The following is a 15,287-nucleotide window of genomic DNA, read 5'->3' on the forward strand; positions in this document are numbered from 1 at the left end:
GAATCATCGATTGGCTGCCTCCTGCACGCCCCCTACTGGGGATTGAGCCTGCAACCTGGGCCTGTGCCCTTGGCTGGAATCAAACCCGGGACCCTTCAGTCCACAGGCCAATCTATCCACTGAGCCATACCATCGAGGGCAGGGGTTTCATCCCTTGACAGGGTCTCAATTGCCACTGGACCCCACAGGGTTTGCCAGTCCTGTGAGACTTGGGCCTGGTCACCCAGGACCTAAGCCAACCGGCTACAGGAGAGGCAGTCTTCACCAGCACCTTGCTTTGTGCTGTGATTGCCTCAGGCCTGCAAGTGGCTGCTGCCTGCTGCTCAGTGTGGGAGTCCCCCCACCCGACTCTCGGCCCCTCCCACAGCTGGGACCAGAACCCCACGGCACCCTTCTCCGCCCATGCTGTTGCCACAGACCCCAACCAGACCCCGAGGGAGTAGCCTTCACGTCCAACTGGAATGGTTGGGTCAGGTCTCCAACCTGCCAGGCAGCTGGAAAGGCCTCGTCCACTTCGGGAATCCGGTCCCATGTCGCCTCCTACTGGACAGCTGGTACAATGGCCGCCACAACTGCGCCAGGTGGGGAATGAACACTCGCCAATACCCCAGAAGACCAACATAGGCCTGTAACTGTTTCCCTTTTGTAGGTCGGGGTCAGCCCTTGTCAGTGACTGCTTCGGGCATCACCTTGGTCTTACCCAACCAGACGACCGGCTTTGGTGGAGAGGCCCTAGATACTTGTAGCATAGGGGGACGGGAGCACCAGGTGTTAGCCGGTCTACAGGGGAAGGAAGAGGCCATTATCATAGTGGAAGATGACAAGGAGGAGATGAAGGAGAATGTGAGGAGGAGGAGGAGGAGGAAGAGGAGGAGGAGGAAGCAGAGGAAGAAGCCTGGGGGGCCCGCGGCTCCAGCCTACCTCTTTGGGGCAACCCATCGAGGAGCCCCGGGGTACCGGGTCTAGCTCGATTTCGCACGCTGGGTCACTAGTATTATAATTAAAAACAATACAAGAGCCCTGATCGGTTTGGCTCAGTGGATAGAGCGTCGGCCTGAGGACTGAAGCGTCCCAGGTTCGATTCCGGTCAAGGGCATGTACCTTGGTTGCGGGCACATCCCCAGTGGGGGGTGTGCAGGAGGCAGCTGGTCGATGTTTCTCTCTCATCGATGTTTCTAACTCTCTATTCCTCTCCCTTCCGGGGGGTGTGGAGGCAGCTGGTCGGTGTTTCTCTCTCATCGATGTTTCTAGCTCTGTATCCCTCTCCCTTCCTCTCTGTAAAAAATCAATAAAATATTTTTAAAAAAATACTGGAAGAAATGGTTTCACTCGCAACTGTAAGCCTGTTTTCACCCCACCTGTAGGTGACAGACTGGTTTATTTCTTGTATGTCACAGCGCACCAAACAGCACACATTAGATAAGTGCACTTTGTTGAATGTGAGTAACACATATACACTTTAAAACTTTAAAAACTGGCTCCAAATGAAGGCCTAGATATCTGTCTTTTCTTAGACTGTTGCCCTCTGAGTCAACAGGAATGCTGACTGGTTACAAAGGACACATCTGCGACTGACTAAAGAAGAGCATCTTTCTAGCTTTGCTTTCTTGCTTTTAGAGCAACAACCTTGAGGTGAAAACCCCAGATTCCAGGGGAATCCGCAAAACCATTAGATTATTTTCCTGGCCAATAACCTCAGCTACAGGAAATAGCAGTGGAGGCCCTGAGACTGTGTGTAACCACAGATCACAGAAGCCAGTGTCTGCAAGATTTGTGGATGAACATTCAGAAAAAGCACCCTTTATTTAACTTACTGCAATGTCCTTTTTCTTTTCTTTATTAATCCTTACCTGAGGCTATTTTTCCATTGGTTTTTAGGGAGAGTGGAAGAGAAGGAAAGATAGAAATATCAATGTGAGAGAAACACATCAATTGGTTGTCTCCTGCATGAGTCCTGACCAGGGCCTGGGCTGGGGAAGAGCCTGCAACTGAGGTACGTGCCCTACAGCAGAATCGATCCCGGGCCCCTTTGGTCCGCTGGCCGATGCTCTGTCCACGGAGACAAGCTGGCTAAGGCTACTGCAGTTTTCCACTCACTAATAATACAGTGTTTCTGTTCCAGTTGTGCTTCCACCTAATCCTCAGAGTCCTACAAGAAGAAAAGCACCAGCCTATGAAATTTTCTACATCACTGCCTCAAGGTTGCTGGGCACTATTTAATATGTACTGTGAACAAAGCAACCTATATACTGTATATAAAAGCCTTCCCTCAGTTCGACCGGGACACCTGGGGTTTGTTCACTCATGATGACGTGCACTGACCACCAGGGGGCGGTGTGCAACAAAGGAAGGCCCCAGCTGGCAACCAGCAGCCAGGGAAGGCAGGCCCCAGCCATGGCCTAGGGACCCTACCCGTGCGTGAATTGCATGGACCGGGCCTCTAATTCATGTTTACAGAAACACAACAAAGGCCTCCTCTTCAAGGTGACCTATGACCTCCCCAATAATCTTGCAGATTAGGGGCCAGAGTCATACATAGTCTTACATTGAAGGCTTTGGGCAGCAATGCAGTAAGGCAATGTTAAACAAAGAGCAATCTTCTGACATCCTACTATCCCTTAAGCAGCATAGAAATTTTAGCATCCCCACATCTCCTCAGCCCCACATGCTGACAGATGACAATTATCCTTTCAAAGCATCCCGCCAAGTGAACAGAACCAACAAAATTAACACGTTAGGCGCCAAGCCTGTTTTTGTCTTCCTTTCCATTTAGCGCTGTATCTGCAGGGAAAAGTTTAGAAAAAGAAAATACGACACCAACTAATGTTGTAATGTATCTTCTCTCAACAAAACATACGTCAGAGATGGTGAACGCTGAAAACAGATGTCACTTCTTGAAACCAAAAATTGTAGTGGGTTATAACGTAGGAAAAGCAGCAGTTGATATATCTGACCAAATGAGTGTCTATAATAATCCGTTACGAAAATCCATGAAATGGTATAAAAAGCTAACCTTTGAACTCCTACTAAATACTGCTGTACTCAATGTTCACATTTCACTTAAAAACTAGTGGCCCGGTGCATGAAATTCATGCACATTAAAAGAGAATTAGAGAAAAATAAAATAAAAATAAAAATAAAAGGGAATTAGAGGAAATATTTTAATATTGCTATTTGACCTTTCTCTATAATAGAAGTGTGAGAGATGAAAGGAAATCACTAAAATGTATGAGAATATATAAATTTATTAATAAACAGTAACAAAAGGATATAACAGAGGCATGACATAAAAACAAAAACATGATATGAAAACAAAAACATCATATAAAAACAAGTTATGCAAACAATGACTAATAAAGTGAGTAAACTTATCCTAATATCTCCCTGTACACCACATTAAGAGTGAAAACACTTTCAGAGTGCTTGACTAATTTCCCTTTTGATGAATTATTTACAACTTTAACGTCACATGCTCTTCGAACTCCTCGAGAGAAAACATATAACTGACCATGTGCGAAAACAGGTTCAGGTAGGAACATGCCTACTCCGTCTAGAGTTTGTCCTTGTGATTTTTTTTTTAAAATATGTTTTATTGATTTTTTACAGAGAGGAAGGGAGAGGGATAGAGAGTTAAAAACATTTGTACGTGAAGCATATGAGGAATCTAGCAGTTTCGCTAAAAAGATTTAAAGTAAATGGTTCTCGGTCTCCTCTAGTGTTGTTATGACTGAGGAAATGAAACATTCCCAACATCCCAGCATCTAAAGAGGTTAGATTTGAGTCTAAAAGAATCCCCACATCCAGTACACCCATAGGCTTTTCTCCAGAATGAACTCTCCAGTGTTGAATCAGGTTGGAACATTGTCTAAAGAATTTCCCACAATCACTACATTGCAAAGGCATTTCTCCAGAGTGAACTCTGTAGTGTTGGAAAAGGATAGAGCTTTCTATAAAAAAACTTCCCACATTTGCAATGGCCTGTTTGGCTCAGTGGATAGAAAAGTAAGCCTGCAGACTGAAGGGTCCCAGATTCGATTCCGATCAAGGGCACATGTCCAGGTTGCTGGCTTGATCCCCAGTAGGGGGCGTGCAGGAGGCAGCCAATCCATGGTTCTCTCTCAACCTTGATGTTTCTCTCTCTCACCCTCTCTGTTCCTCCCTAAAATCAATAAAATTATATATTTAAAAAAAAAAAAAAACCTCCCACATTCACTACACGCACACGGCTTTTCTCGAGTGTGACATCGCTGGTGTTCAATGAGGAGAGAGGTTGTCACGAAGGACTTCCCACAAACACTACACACATAAGGCCTTTCACCAGTGTGACCTTTGAGGTGTTTACTGAGCTGAGACCTTTCTGTGAATGACTTTCAACAATAACTATACTCATATGGCTTTTCTTCACTGTGAGTGCTTTGATGTTGAATGAGTCTATGTTTATAACTAAAGCATTTTCCACAATCACAACATTCATACGGTTTTTCTCCGGTGTGAACTATCTGGTGGAGAACAAGGCCACAAGTATTGCTATAGGAATTCCCACATTCACCAGTCATAAGGCTTTTTTTCCAGAATGAACGTGATGGTGATAACTAAGACTGCTGCGTAGTCTAAAGCATTTCCCACAAATACTGCACTCAAAAGGCTTTTCTCCAGTGTGACATCGCTGGTGACCAATGAGGATAGAATTACGGCTGAAGGACTTCCCACAATCAGTACACTGATATGGCTTTTCTCCAGTGTGAACTTTCATATGTTGGAGGAGGATATTGTTTTGTCCAAAGGTTTTCCCACATTCACTGCACTTATAAGGCTTTTCTCCAGTGTGAACTCTCTGGTGAATACGGAGGTTAGCTTTGCGTCTAAAAAACTTCCCACATTCACTACACTCATAAGGCTTTTCTCCAGTGTGACCTTTGTGATGTTCCATGAGCTTAGACCTATGGCTGAAGAACATTCCACAATCACTACATTCATATGGCTTTTCTCCAGTGTGAATTTTCTGATGTTGAACGAGTCCACTGTTATAGCTAAAGCATTTCCCACAATCACTACACTCATATGGCTTTTCTCCAGTGTGAATTCTTTGATGTCGAGTGAAGGTAGACCTTCTGCTGAAAGATGTCCCACAAACACTACACTCATAAGGCTTTTCCCCAGTGTGACCTCGGTGGTGTTCAAGGAGTGTTGAGCTCTGGCTGAAGGACTTTCCACAATAGCTACACTCATATGGCTTTTCTCCAGTGTGAATTCTCTCATGTTGAATGAGTCCATTTTGATAGCGAAAGCATCTCCCACAATCACTACATTCATACGGCTTGTCTCCAGTGTGAACTCTCTCGTGGTTATGGAGGTAATCTTTGCGTCTAAAAAACTTCCCACATTCACGACACTCATAAGGCCTTTCACCTGTGTGACCTCTGCGGTGTTCAATGAGCTTAGACCTATGGCTGAAGGACATCCCACAATCACTACACTCATATGACTTTTCTCCAGTGTGAACTCTCTTGTACTGAATGAAGCTAGAGCTTTGGCTAAAGGATTTCGGACAATCACCACACTCATAAGGCTTCTGTCCAGTGTGAAGTCTCCTATGACGTGTGCAGTCTCCTAAGGCCTTCCCACATTTGCGACACTCAAAACGCCCTTTTCCAGAGCAGACGCTCTGCTGTTGAACAAGGTTCTGGTTGTGGAAGGCAGCTGTTTTACACTCACCCCACTCGTGATGATGTTTTCCACTAAGAACGGCCTGCCCACTCTCAGGACCACTGTGTGGCTCCTCAGTGTGAAGAGTGTCCTGGTGCTGAAGAAGGCCTGCGATGGCTGGGAAATCCTCCTCTACCTCCCGATACGTGAAAGGCTTCTGTGATGCATAGAAGCTGCACCTGGTCAGCAACGAGGCCCAGTCCATAGCTTCGTTCCAAGGCTTCTCTCCACTGGCTTCCCTCTGTTGCTGGGGAGGGTCTGCACTGAAACAGAAGTCTCTCACACACGCGTCACTGAAGAAGGCTTTCTGCTCAAAGTCTGCTGCTTGTGACTCAGTCAGGTGCAGAATAGCTTTTAAGACTGAGACACACCGGTCACAAAGATGGGTCTTCTGGGTTGGTAGAGCTGTCTTAGAAGCCTTGACCTGTGACTCTGCTGTTACAGATACACTCTGCTTGGAAGAGGTCTCCTCATCTTCACTTTTATGCCAACAACCTGAAAGCAGAGAAACGCTGAGGTAGCGGTGTTGGCTGTGGTGGGAGGAGCAAGTCCCATTACTAAGGTTTGTCAGACTCCATATGTTGGTTTCATGGGATCATCTGAAAATAGAGCCCTGGAGGCAGGTTGAATAATGTGCTGCTGAGCAGTACTGGGCTTCTGAAGATCACAAAATAGGGGAGACCTCCCCAGGAAAAGGACACAGAGATGGCAGGCAACCACATGGAATAGAAACAGCATCTCCAACTAATTCTTCTGCTGAAAGCATTCAGAAGGGCTTGTCTAAGGGTGGAATGGGCAAGCTGTCCAGAAGGTTGGTTATGTTTTACCCCCAGTAAAATTCAGGAAGTGAGGAGCTGGTGTCTATGCACTTGCTAAGGACACATGCACACCTCATAACATATGCAGAGGTCAATGCTGGAACATACGCCAGAGGAACGAGTGCAGAGGAACAGCTGATGCCGGGAGACCACAAAGGAGAAGGTAGCCAGGAGCTGAGAAGTCACCGATGAAATGACAAGTTACCAAAGGATCAAATATGGGAAAGAAAAAATGGAAATGTGCTGTGAGCAGGGGCACTTGCACCACAACACTATCGGACACAAGCAGAATACGGGCATGATTGGAACAGCCCTTAGGTCAGGCTCTTGCCCAGGGCCAGCCTTCTCCTGAGATCATCTTTCTATGTACGGCCTGTGACAGAAGCAGGGTTTTCCCTGCACCTTCAATGAAACAACTACTCAGAACCTGAATGATCCAAGTCTTAATGACAGACAACACACATAAGCAGCCACTACTGGCCCAGAGCCAACTTGACATACGATAGTGTTCAGGGAAGACAATATTACAAACAATTGAGGTAGATCTGATAAGTACAGTCCATGGTTCATATAAAGAATGACCATGACCTGGCACAGGAAGTCACAAAGGATTGTTAGCTAACGGAAGGGGCCAGAACCAGAAGCCATGAATCTGGGCAGAGTCACCCTTCCAGGCAGAGGGTGAAGACGGGGCATGTACTGGGCTGTCTGAGCCGAGGCCCATTCTCTGAACTTTTTGAGGCAACAGATGTAAGGGATGCTCAGAGTGTTCCCGGCAGGGGGCACTCACACCACACAACTCAGCACAAGCAGCCACAGCACGTATGACAACGAAGTGCGGAAATTAGCAGAGCCCATGGTCTGGCTGAGGGACTAAGCTACTTCAGGAGGGAAAACGAAAGGGAGGCCACAACCTAGGACAGTGATGGCGAACCTATGACACCTCTGACTAGCTACTTCAGGAGGAAAAACGAAAGGGAGGCCATAACCTAGGACAGTGATGGCGAACCTATGACACGTGTGTCAGAGGTGACACGCGAACTCATTTTTTTGGTTGATTTTTCTTTGTTAAATGGCATTTAAATATATGAAATAAATATCAAAAATATGTCTTTGTTTTACTATGGTTGCAAATATCAAAAAATTTCTGTATGTGACACGGCACCAGAGTTAAGTTAGGGTTTTTCAAAATGCTGACACGCCGAGCTCAAAAGGTTCGCCATCACTGACCTAGGACATGAGTAGTGTGAAGGTCTTACCAACAGATGCTACAAGTGCAAAGTTCTCCAGCATCACCTCGCAGTGCAGCAGTCTCTGAGCCTCATCAAGGAGCCCCCACTCCTCCTGGGAGAAGGCAATGGCCACGTCCTCAAAGTCCATATCCTGTCATAATGGCGACAATTCAGTTCATGACCAGCTTCACTCCTAGGACTTTACATTCCTCATACCACCCAGCCTCCACATCCATCTGCTCCCTCCTCCCACATCAATGACACCAAACCCTGCTATCATTGGAGTCACTCACTTCTATATTCCCATTGATACTGTGTCTTCCCACAATAACAGGCAGAGGGGCAGAGAGATGATAACAGCTCTGCGCGTGGCATGTAGGCCACACTGCCCCTTGTTAACACAGTGGGTGTCACAAACATACAGAGAAGTTGGCCACAGAGAGTGTGTGAGTGATGAGACACTCAAGTTGTCAGGCAATACCTGTCTCCAATACATAAAAACCATGGCATCACCCTTCACCCTGGCGACCCAAATCCCTTCCCTTTACAGTACCCTCCGCACATAATTATGTGAATCACACCTCTCTCTCACAGCTACATTCCCAGAAGCACAGCTTTAAAGGAAAGTCAAACATGCCCTGACAGGGACAATTTTTCAATGATTCGCTTCTTTCCCAGGATTATAATTTTACCACCTCCCTAATCCAGCCCCTGCTTCTCCTTCTCCCTTCCCTATGCCAGGGGAGATTTCCAAGCCTGGGTGGCACTGAGGTCTGCTATCTCATCGAGGCCCTACTGATCACTGTATCCGCCCTCAGCAACAGGCAGGAAGGGACATAAATGACATCGAAGCTCCGGGCCTGGCATGGAGGACCACAACACCCCCTCCTTCCAGGCAATTCCCCGGGGAGCGACATGGCGTTTCCACCAGATACAACAGACATGGGCTCGCCCTTCATTCACTCTCATGTCAATGCCAGGGCCCTGTGGCCGTGAGTTCACACGCCCTCTCCACGCGCACATCACTGTCCCGACCACACCTCTCCCGCCTGCACGCCCACCGCCCGGCCCCTCCTGTGCGGCACCACATCATCTCCTTGGCCTCTCTCTTCACTGCTCAGCAGATGGGGTCCGGAGAACGTTTGGAAAATTCTAAGGGGATCGAGCACTGCCCGGGCTCTGATGGTCCACATCACAGAGGCGGCCGGAGTCCTGCTCCGAAGGCCTCCCTCCTGACTGTTCCTTGTTCCCACGTCACATTGGCTCTCAGGTGCCCACAGCCTCCCCACTGGTGCTGCACCTCATGTCCCTTCACAGTCACAGCTTCCCTCTCCTCACCCCACCCAGGCCCAGCCCCAGGGGCCCTCTAGCCTGTGCCCAGTGAGTCTTCCAGATGATCACATGTGCCCCTAAGCTAACAGCCAACCTGACGGCCACACCCCAGCCACACCAAGGGTCACACCAATGTTCTGGAGAGTCTTGAAAGCAGTGAATATGCACCAGCCCTCCTCTCATCTTGTGTGAGTTACTCTTCCACCCTCATCTGTTCCACATCCCTCGTCCCTTGGAGGCCTTGTCCACTTGCCAAACCAGTCTCTCCCTTACCCTCCACATGACCACTTCTGTCTGTCACTTACATTGTGACACCCACTTCCCACAACCAGGGTTCCAACAGGAACCCAGTCCTCAGGCCCACGCTCCTCATCCTGGGCTATTACCATTAACATTCCGACCAGGATTCCCCATATTAACGTGAGCTGCAGCTCCTCCCGGGTCCACACACTCTCCACTTCCTTTTGGAGAAGTCTCCATCCTGAACACCTCCTCAGAATTCCAGACAGCTATGAACTCTCTCTCAAAAATCTCATACCCTCATCAGGCCAAAAATAAAACTCCCGATATCCTCAATGAATACTGCTCTTCCTTCAGTGTGTTTCACCATCTAAATTGAAGTGCTTCACTTCCTCCAAACCTTCATGTCATCCCTGGCTCCTACCTCTCTCTATGTCAACCTTAAAATTAGAAAATGCAGCCCTAGCTGGTTTGGCTCAGTGGATAGAATGTTGACCTGCAAACTGAAAGGTCCCAGGTTCGATTCCAATCATATACCTGGGTTGCGGACTCGCTTGCGTGCAGGAGGCAGCCAATCAATGATTCTCTCTCATCATTGATATTTCTATCTCTCTCTCCCTCTCCCTTCCTCGCTAAAATCAATCAAAAATATTTTTTAAAAAAAGAAAATGCAGAAGGCACCCTGGCCGGTTTCCTCAGTTGGGCGGAGCGTCGGGCCCCATACACCAAGGTTGGGGGTTCAATCTCCCATCAGGGCACATACAAGAATCAATCCGTGAATGGATAAATAAATAGAACAACAAATCAATGTCTGTCTGTCTGTCCCTATCTCCCTAAAATAAGTAAATAAAGCTTTAAAAAAAATCCTGGCATCTTCACTCAAAACCCTAACTTATAATCAAAATGCTTCTCTCACCTCCATGGCCACCACCCTGGCCCAGACACCATCACAATCACTCCGACTACTGCAGCAGCCTCCTCCCTGTTCGTTCTAAGCTGCAGCCACATGGATTCTCACGAGACCGGGGTCAGATCACCTGCCTCCACTGCTCCAGGCTCCCATCACCGGCAGAACCGACAGCCAACTTGTTACAAAGCTGCTCTAGACCTGACTCCTCTCCCACTGCCCCCAGTGCCCATGGGAAGAAAGGACACTTGCAGGTTCCAGAACTTGCTCAGTGTCCCCTCTAAGCCATTGCACATTCCGGTCCCTGTGCCTGGGAGGACCTCTCACATCTCATTCCACTCGTTGCCAAAAACAGGGACCACATCCTATAACCCTAGACCTCGACTTAGGATTCTGGCCTTGGTGTCTGTTCAAGATCCCCAGGCCTACGAGCTGGAAGAGAGGCTGGACAGCCCCAGGACACCACGACCTCAGAGGCCACAGGAATGTGAGGCCCTGAAATCAGCTCCACAGCCCAGTCCTCTCAGTGGCTCTGCCCCCGCAGGAACCGGTGGGAACTAAAGGGCTGTTGAGGGCCTGGCACCCACCCCAGGACCCAGGGGCTCCGGCTGCTCAGGGCCCTGGCCCAGCCCCGGGCCGGGTGATGCCCGCCTCCCTCGGGGCTCAGTCCAGTGCGCACCTGCCAGTGACCTCATCACCTACAGGGTCCTCCTTCCAGTCCCTCCTGCTGGCCTCTCTCTCCCTTCTAGTCTGTTCTTCCTCTGGGAAGTTTTGGGAAAACTTGAGAATCCCTGCCTCACACAATGTCCCTGTTTTGTTCACATCCATCCATGGCCCGGCGCCGTGAGAATAAAAGTAAAACTCCTCACGCACACCTCTGCCTCACTTTCTCTGTTGCCTTTAGAAACAAAACAGGGCCCAGGTTTCCCGAATCTTCCAGCTTAGCAGCCCCTGCACGTGTTCACCCGGTGGCCCCTCCCCCTCTCCCACCCCCGTCACACCGGTGTCACCCAGTAACGCCTCCCGGTCCTGAGGTGGGGCCTGGGCTGCAGGGTTGGGTGGGGGACGTGCTCACCTCAGCCTGGCGCCTTGGCGCTGCCACAGCCACCGAACTCTGTGGGCAGAGCCCAGTCTGTGAGGCTGGAAGGCCTGAACCCCAACAGTAGCGGCTCAGCAAGTCTCGGACCAACTAAAGGGACGGCCGGGCACCCACCCCAGGACCCAGGGGCTCTGGCTGCTCAGGGCCCTGGCCCAGCCCCGGGCCGGGTGGATGCCGCCTCCCTCGGGGCTCAGTCCAGTGCGCACCTGCCAGTGACCTCATCACCTACAGGGTCCTCCTTCCAGTCCCTCCTGCTGGCCTCTCTCTCCCTTCTAGTCTGTTCTTCCTCTGGGAAGTTTTGGGAAAACTTGAGAATCCCTGCCTCACACAATGTCCCTGTTTTGTTCACATCCATCCATGGCCCGGCGCCGTGAGAATAAAAGTAAAACTCCTCACGCACACCTCTGCCTCACTTTCTCTGTTGCCTTTAGAAACAAAACAGGGCCCAGGTTTCCCGAATCTTCCAGCTTAGCAGCCCCTGCACGTGTTCACCCGGTGGCCCCTCCCCCTCTCCCACCCCCGTCACACCGGTGTCACCCAGTAACGCCTCCCGGTCCTGAGGTGGGGCCTGGGCTGCAGGGTTGGGTGGGGGACGTGCTCACCTCAGCCTGGCGCCTTGGCGCTGCCACAGCCACCGAACTCTGTGGGCAGAGCCCAGTCTGTGAGGCTGGAAGGCCTGAACCCCAACAGTAGCGGCTCAGCAAGTCTCGGACCCGCCTCAGCATGGCAGGGACAACCCTCTGGCGCTTCCCCATCACGGCCTGTTGCTTTGGAGCCTCTGACTTGGTGAACCACCCTGAAAGGCAAATATGAAGCTTCTGAGGGCACGGGAAGTCCCACCCTGACCTCCCCAGAACTGGGCACATTCTGTTATGCCCAGATTTCAGGATCCCCAAGAAATCACATCAGGGAGCCAGCCAGTCCGATGCAAAAGCATAAGAGTCTTTATTCGAGCTAGCTCGGCTCCCCCACCTTGCCGACGCAGCGACAGGAAGCAGAGAGAGAGAGAACTCTGTGTGGAGAGGGGTTTTATAGGGGGTTGGAGTAAGGGGAGGAGAAAGGGCTGTGGCCTTGACGATTGGCCAGGCGCAAGTCGGTGTCTTGTTCCTGGGTGTGGCTAGCAGAGGCTTAGACTTCCAGGAAGCTCTGACTTGGTGAACCACCCTGAAAGGCAAATATGAAGCTTCTGAGGAGGGCACGGGAAGTCCCACCCTGACCTCCCAGAACTGGGCGCATTCCCCTCTGGGTAATGTAGTTTTCTCAACCAGGGGCATCAGTCATTGACCTTAAGAGATTTAAGGTATTGTGCCAGCCCGCCCTGGCAGGTTAGAGCATCCCACCAACGCACCAGGGTTCCATCCCAGTCAGGTTACATACAAGAAGCAACCAATGAATGCATACATAAGTGGAGCAACAAATTGACATTTTTCTCTCTCTAAAATCGATACCAAAAATTTTATTTATCCATCCGGTTTTTTGTTGTGTTTTGTTAATCCTCACCCAAGGATATTTTTCCATTGATTTTTGGAGAGAGTGGAAGGGAGGGGGAGAGAGAGAGAAACATCCATGTTTCATGCCCCAACAGGGGCCAGGGAGGGGCCTCCAACCAAGGGACATGCCCTTGACCTGAACTGAACCTGGAACCCTCAGTCCTCTGGCTGATGCTCTACCCACTGACCCAAACCTGATAGGGCTAAAAAATTAAGTCATCTTGTTAGATGTAAACTGGTATTTCATTGTGGTTTTGAGCTGAATTTTGCTAATGACCAGTGATGTTAGCATCTTAATTTGTTTCTATTTTCCATCACCTTTTCTTTTTTTTTTGATGGTACAGCAAAAGTGTAAATTTACTGAAGAACAAGTAGACTCCCACCTGGGGAGGGGGAAGAGTCCCACCCACTTCCTGTTCCCAGGGTTTATAAAGGCTGCAGTTCCTGTGTCCTTACATCCCCTCTGATTGGTCAATATTCCCTTTGATTTGGTCACTATAGCAACTCCTGAGCTCAAAGGTCAAACCTCAGAACCAGGTTCTTCGGTCCCAGGTATTGTCAGCCAGGGGCATAGGAGGCAGGGGCTGCAAAACAAGGGTGCAGGGAGAAGAGGTGCAGCCGGCAAGACATGCTGAGAAACCCACACAGGGGACCTCATCATTCCTTAGGGTTAGGACAGTATCCCTGTTATCCAGCCCCTGGGTGGATTCAAACGTCCTCAGGAGTAATTTACACTCAAAATGTCAGCTGATGAGTTAGCTTCTCGGTTGAGATTCAGTTGAGTGGGAGAGCTGGGGCGAGCTAGGGCTCACTCGTTCCGTTTCCATGCCATTTCCCAGCTGTTCCAGAGGGAATTCTTGGCTGAACCTCAGGTACCTTGTTCGTTTCCAGACGCTGCTGTGGAAGTGTCTGCCGTCTTCAGTGACATCGAGGTCAGGAAGCAGCAGGCGGCTGGGAGCGTGAATGCTGGGGCAGAAGCGGGCTTGTCGGGGGAGACTGCTTCGTGCCGAGGGTCCTCCCTCAAGTACCAGATTGTTAGCACCCCACACGAAACCTGGGCAGAGCTTCAGAAGAGGTGAGGACAGGGGGAGGGACCTGGTCAATGGGCCCCACGCAGAGCTCTCCTCGTGGACAAAGAGGCTCAGAATGAAGAAAATGACACCCCCCTCCACCCCCTCCTTTTTTTAAAAAAAAAATATATTTTTATTGATATCAGAAAGGAAGAGGGAGAGAGAAATAGAAACATCAATGATGAGAATCATTGATCGGCTGCCTCTTGCACGCCCCCTATTGCGGATCGAGCCTGCATCCCGGGCATGTGTCCTGGACCGGAATCGAACCCGGGATGGGACCCTTCAGTTAGCAGGCCAAGCTCAATCCACTGAGCCAAACCCGCCAGGGCTCCACCCCCTCTGTGAAGCTCTATTCCAGTGATGGCGAACCTATGAACTCATTTTTTGGTTGATTTTTCTTTGTTAAATGGCATTTAAATATATAAAATAAATATCAAAAATATAAGTCTTTGTTTTACTATGGTTGCAAATATCAAAAAATTTCTATATGTGACACGGCACCAGAGTTAAGTTAGGGTTTTTCAAAATGCTGACACGCCGAGCTCAAAAGGTTCACCATCACTGTCCTAGAAAATCAATAAAATATATTTAAAAAAAAAAAATTTCTCTATGTGACACGGCACCAGAGTTAAGTTAGGGTTTTTCAAAATGCTGACACGCCGAGCTCAGAAGGTTCGCCGTCACTGGGATAGAGCCTTGGCCTGAGGACTGGAGGGTCCCGGGTTCGATTCCGGCCAAGGGGACTTGCCCAGGATGCAGGCTCGATCCCCAGCGGGAAGCGGATCCATGATTCTCTCATCATTGTCTCTCTCCCTCTATCACCTTCCTCTCTGAAGTCAATAAAATAAAATAAATAAAATAAAATAAAGTGGGAAATGGGCACTGCCGGCGCATGGGTTCCCCAGGGTGTCGGGAAGGAACGGAAGCAGTGCCTGTGAGGGTGCGACCAGGGCCGGGGCAGTGGCACAGGGTGGGCAATCCTCGAACCCCGACCCGCCGGAGGGGAGCCGCCTCCCTGAGCCCCTGGGTGGCCAGGGGAGACCCCAGAAAGCCCTCCCTTGGGAATGACGGAGCGCCCGATATTTACTGTTTTAGACCGACAGCCCCTTAATGTGAAGAGCGCTGCGGGTCCCCTTGATTCTGTTTTTTTTGTTTGTTTGTTTTTTGAGGGAACCTGGTCAATTCTTTCCGCCCCAGGAGATGGGGCTCAAGTCAGCGGAGCCACGTGGGACCTGAGTTCGAATCTCGGGGGAGCGCGTTGGGGGGCGGCGGGAGGGACCCCCCCTGCCCGGGGCTGACGGCGCCTCAGTGGTTGACACCCCGAGGGCGTGGGCTTTTCAGAGCAAACGCGTCGAGATTGAGTCTCCACCTCAGGACCCGGACCCCGCGC

General features: G+C 49.8%; 2 protein-coding genes across 3 annotated transcripts in view; both read right to left on the reverse strand.

Moving 5' to 3' along the window:
• Positions 1 to 7,802, reverse strand: part of LOC102262862 (zinc finger protein 883) — a 26,554-nt gene extending 18,752 nt beyond the window's left edge. Inside the window, exon 1 of the mRNA XM_005861708.2 lies at positions 7,784 to 7,802. The gene's annotated coding sequence lies outside the window, so the exon portion shown is untranslated. The remainder of the gene's footprint in view (positions 1 to 7,783) is intronic.
• Positions 4,146 to 12,243, reverse strand: LOC102258678 (zinc finger protein 551). Of its 2 annotated transcripts, none has more exons than XM_005861695.2 (3): positions 11,937 to 12,243; positions 7,784 to 7,907; positions 4,146 to 6,201 (listed from the first exon to the last, which is right to left on the reverse strand). In XM_005861695.2, the coding sequence occupies exons 1-3, from the start codon at positions 12,198 to 12,200 to the stop codon at positions 4,553 to 4,555; spliced, it is 2,037 nt and encodes a 678-aa protein (XP_005861757.1). In that variant the 5' UTR covers positions 12,201 to 12,243; the 3' UTR covers positions 4,146 to 4,552. The 2 variants fall into 2 exon arrangements, with proteins under 2 accessions (XP_005861757.1, XP_014391499.1); XM_014536013.1 differs by lacking the exon at positions 11,937 to 12,243 and adding an exon at positions 11,311 to 11,415.
• Positions 12,244 to 15,287: the final 3,044 nt, after the last annotated feature.

Source organism: Myotis brandtii, unplaced genomic scaffold, assembly GCF_000412655.1.
Source record: "Myotis brandtii unplaced genomic scaffold, ASM41265v1 scaffold1554, whole genome shotgun sequence".
Taxonomy (NCBI): Eukaryota; Metazoa; Chordata; class Mammalia; order Chiroptera; family Vespertilionidae; genus Myotis; species Myotis brandtii.

Coding starts and splice junctions, on each gene's coding strand:
- LOC102258678 (XM_005861695.2), bottom strand. CDS start 12,200: ATGTGCCCAGTTCTGGGGAGGTCAGGGTGGGACTTCCCGTGCCCTCAG. Junction 7,908..11,936: donor CGCCAAGGCGCCAGGCTGAG/GTGAGCACGTCC, acceptor CCATTATGACAG/GATATGGACTTTGAGGACGT. Junction 6,202..7,783: donor TGCACTTGTAGCATCTGTTG/GTAAGACCTTCA, acceptor CTCTGCTTTCAG/GTTGTTGGCATAAAAGTGAA.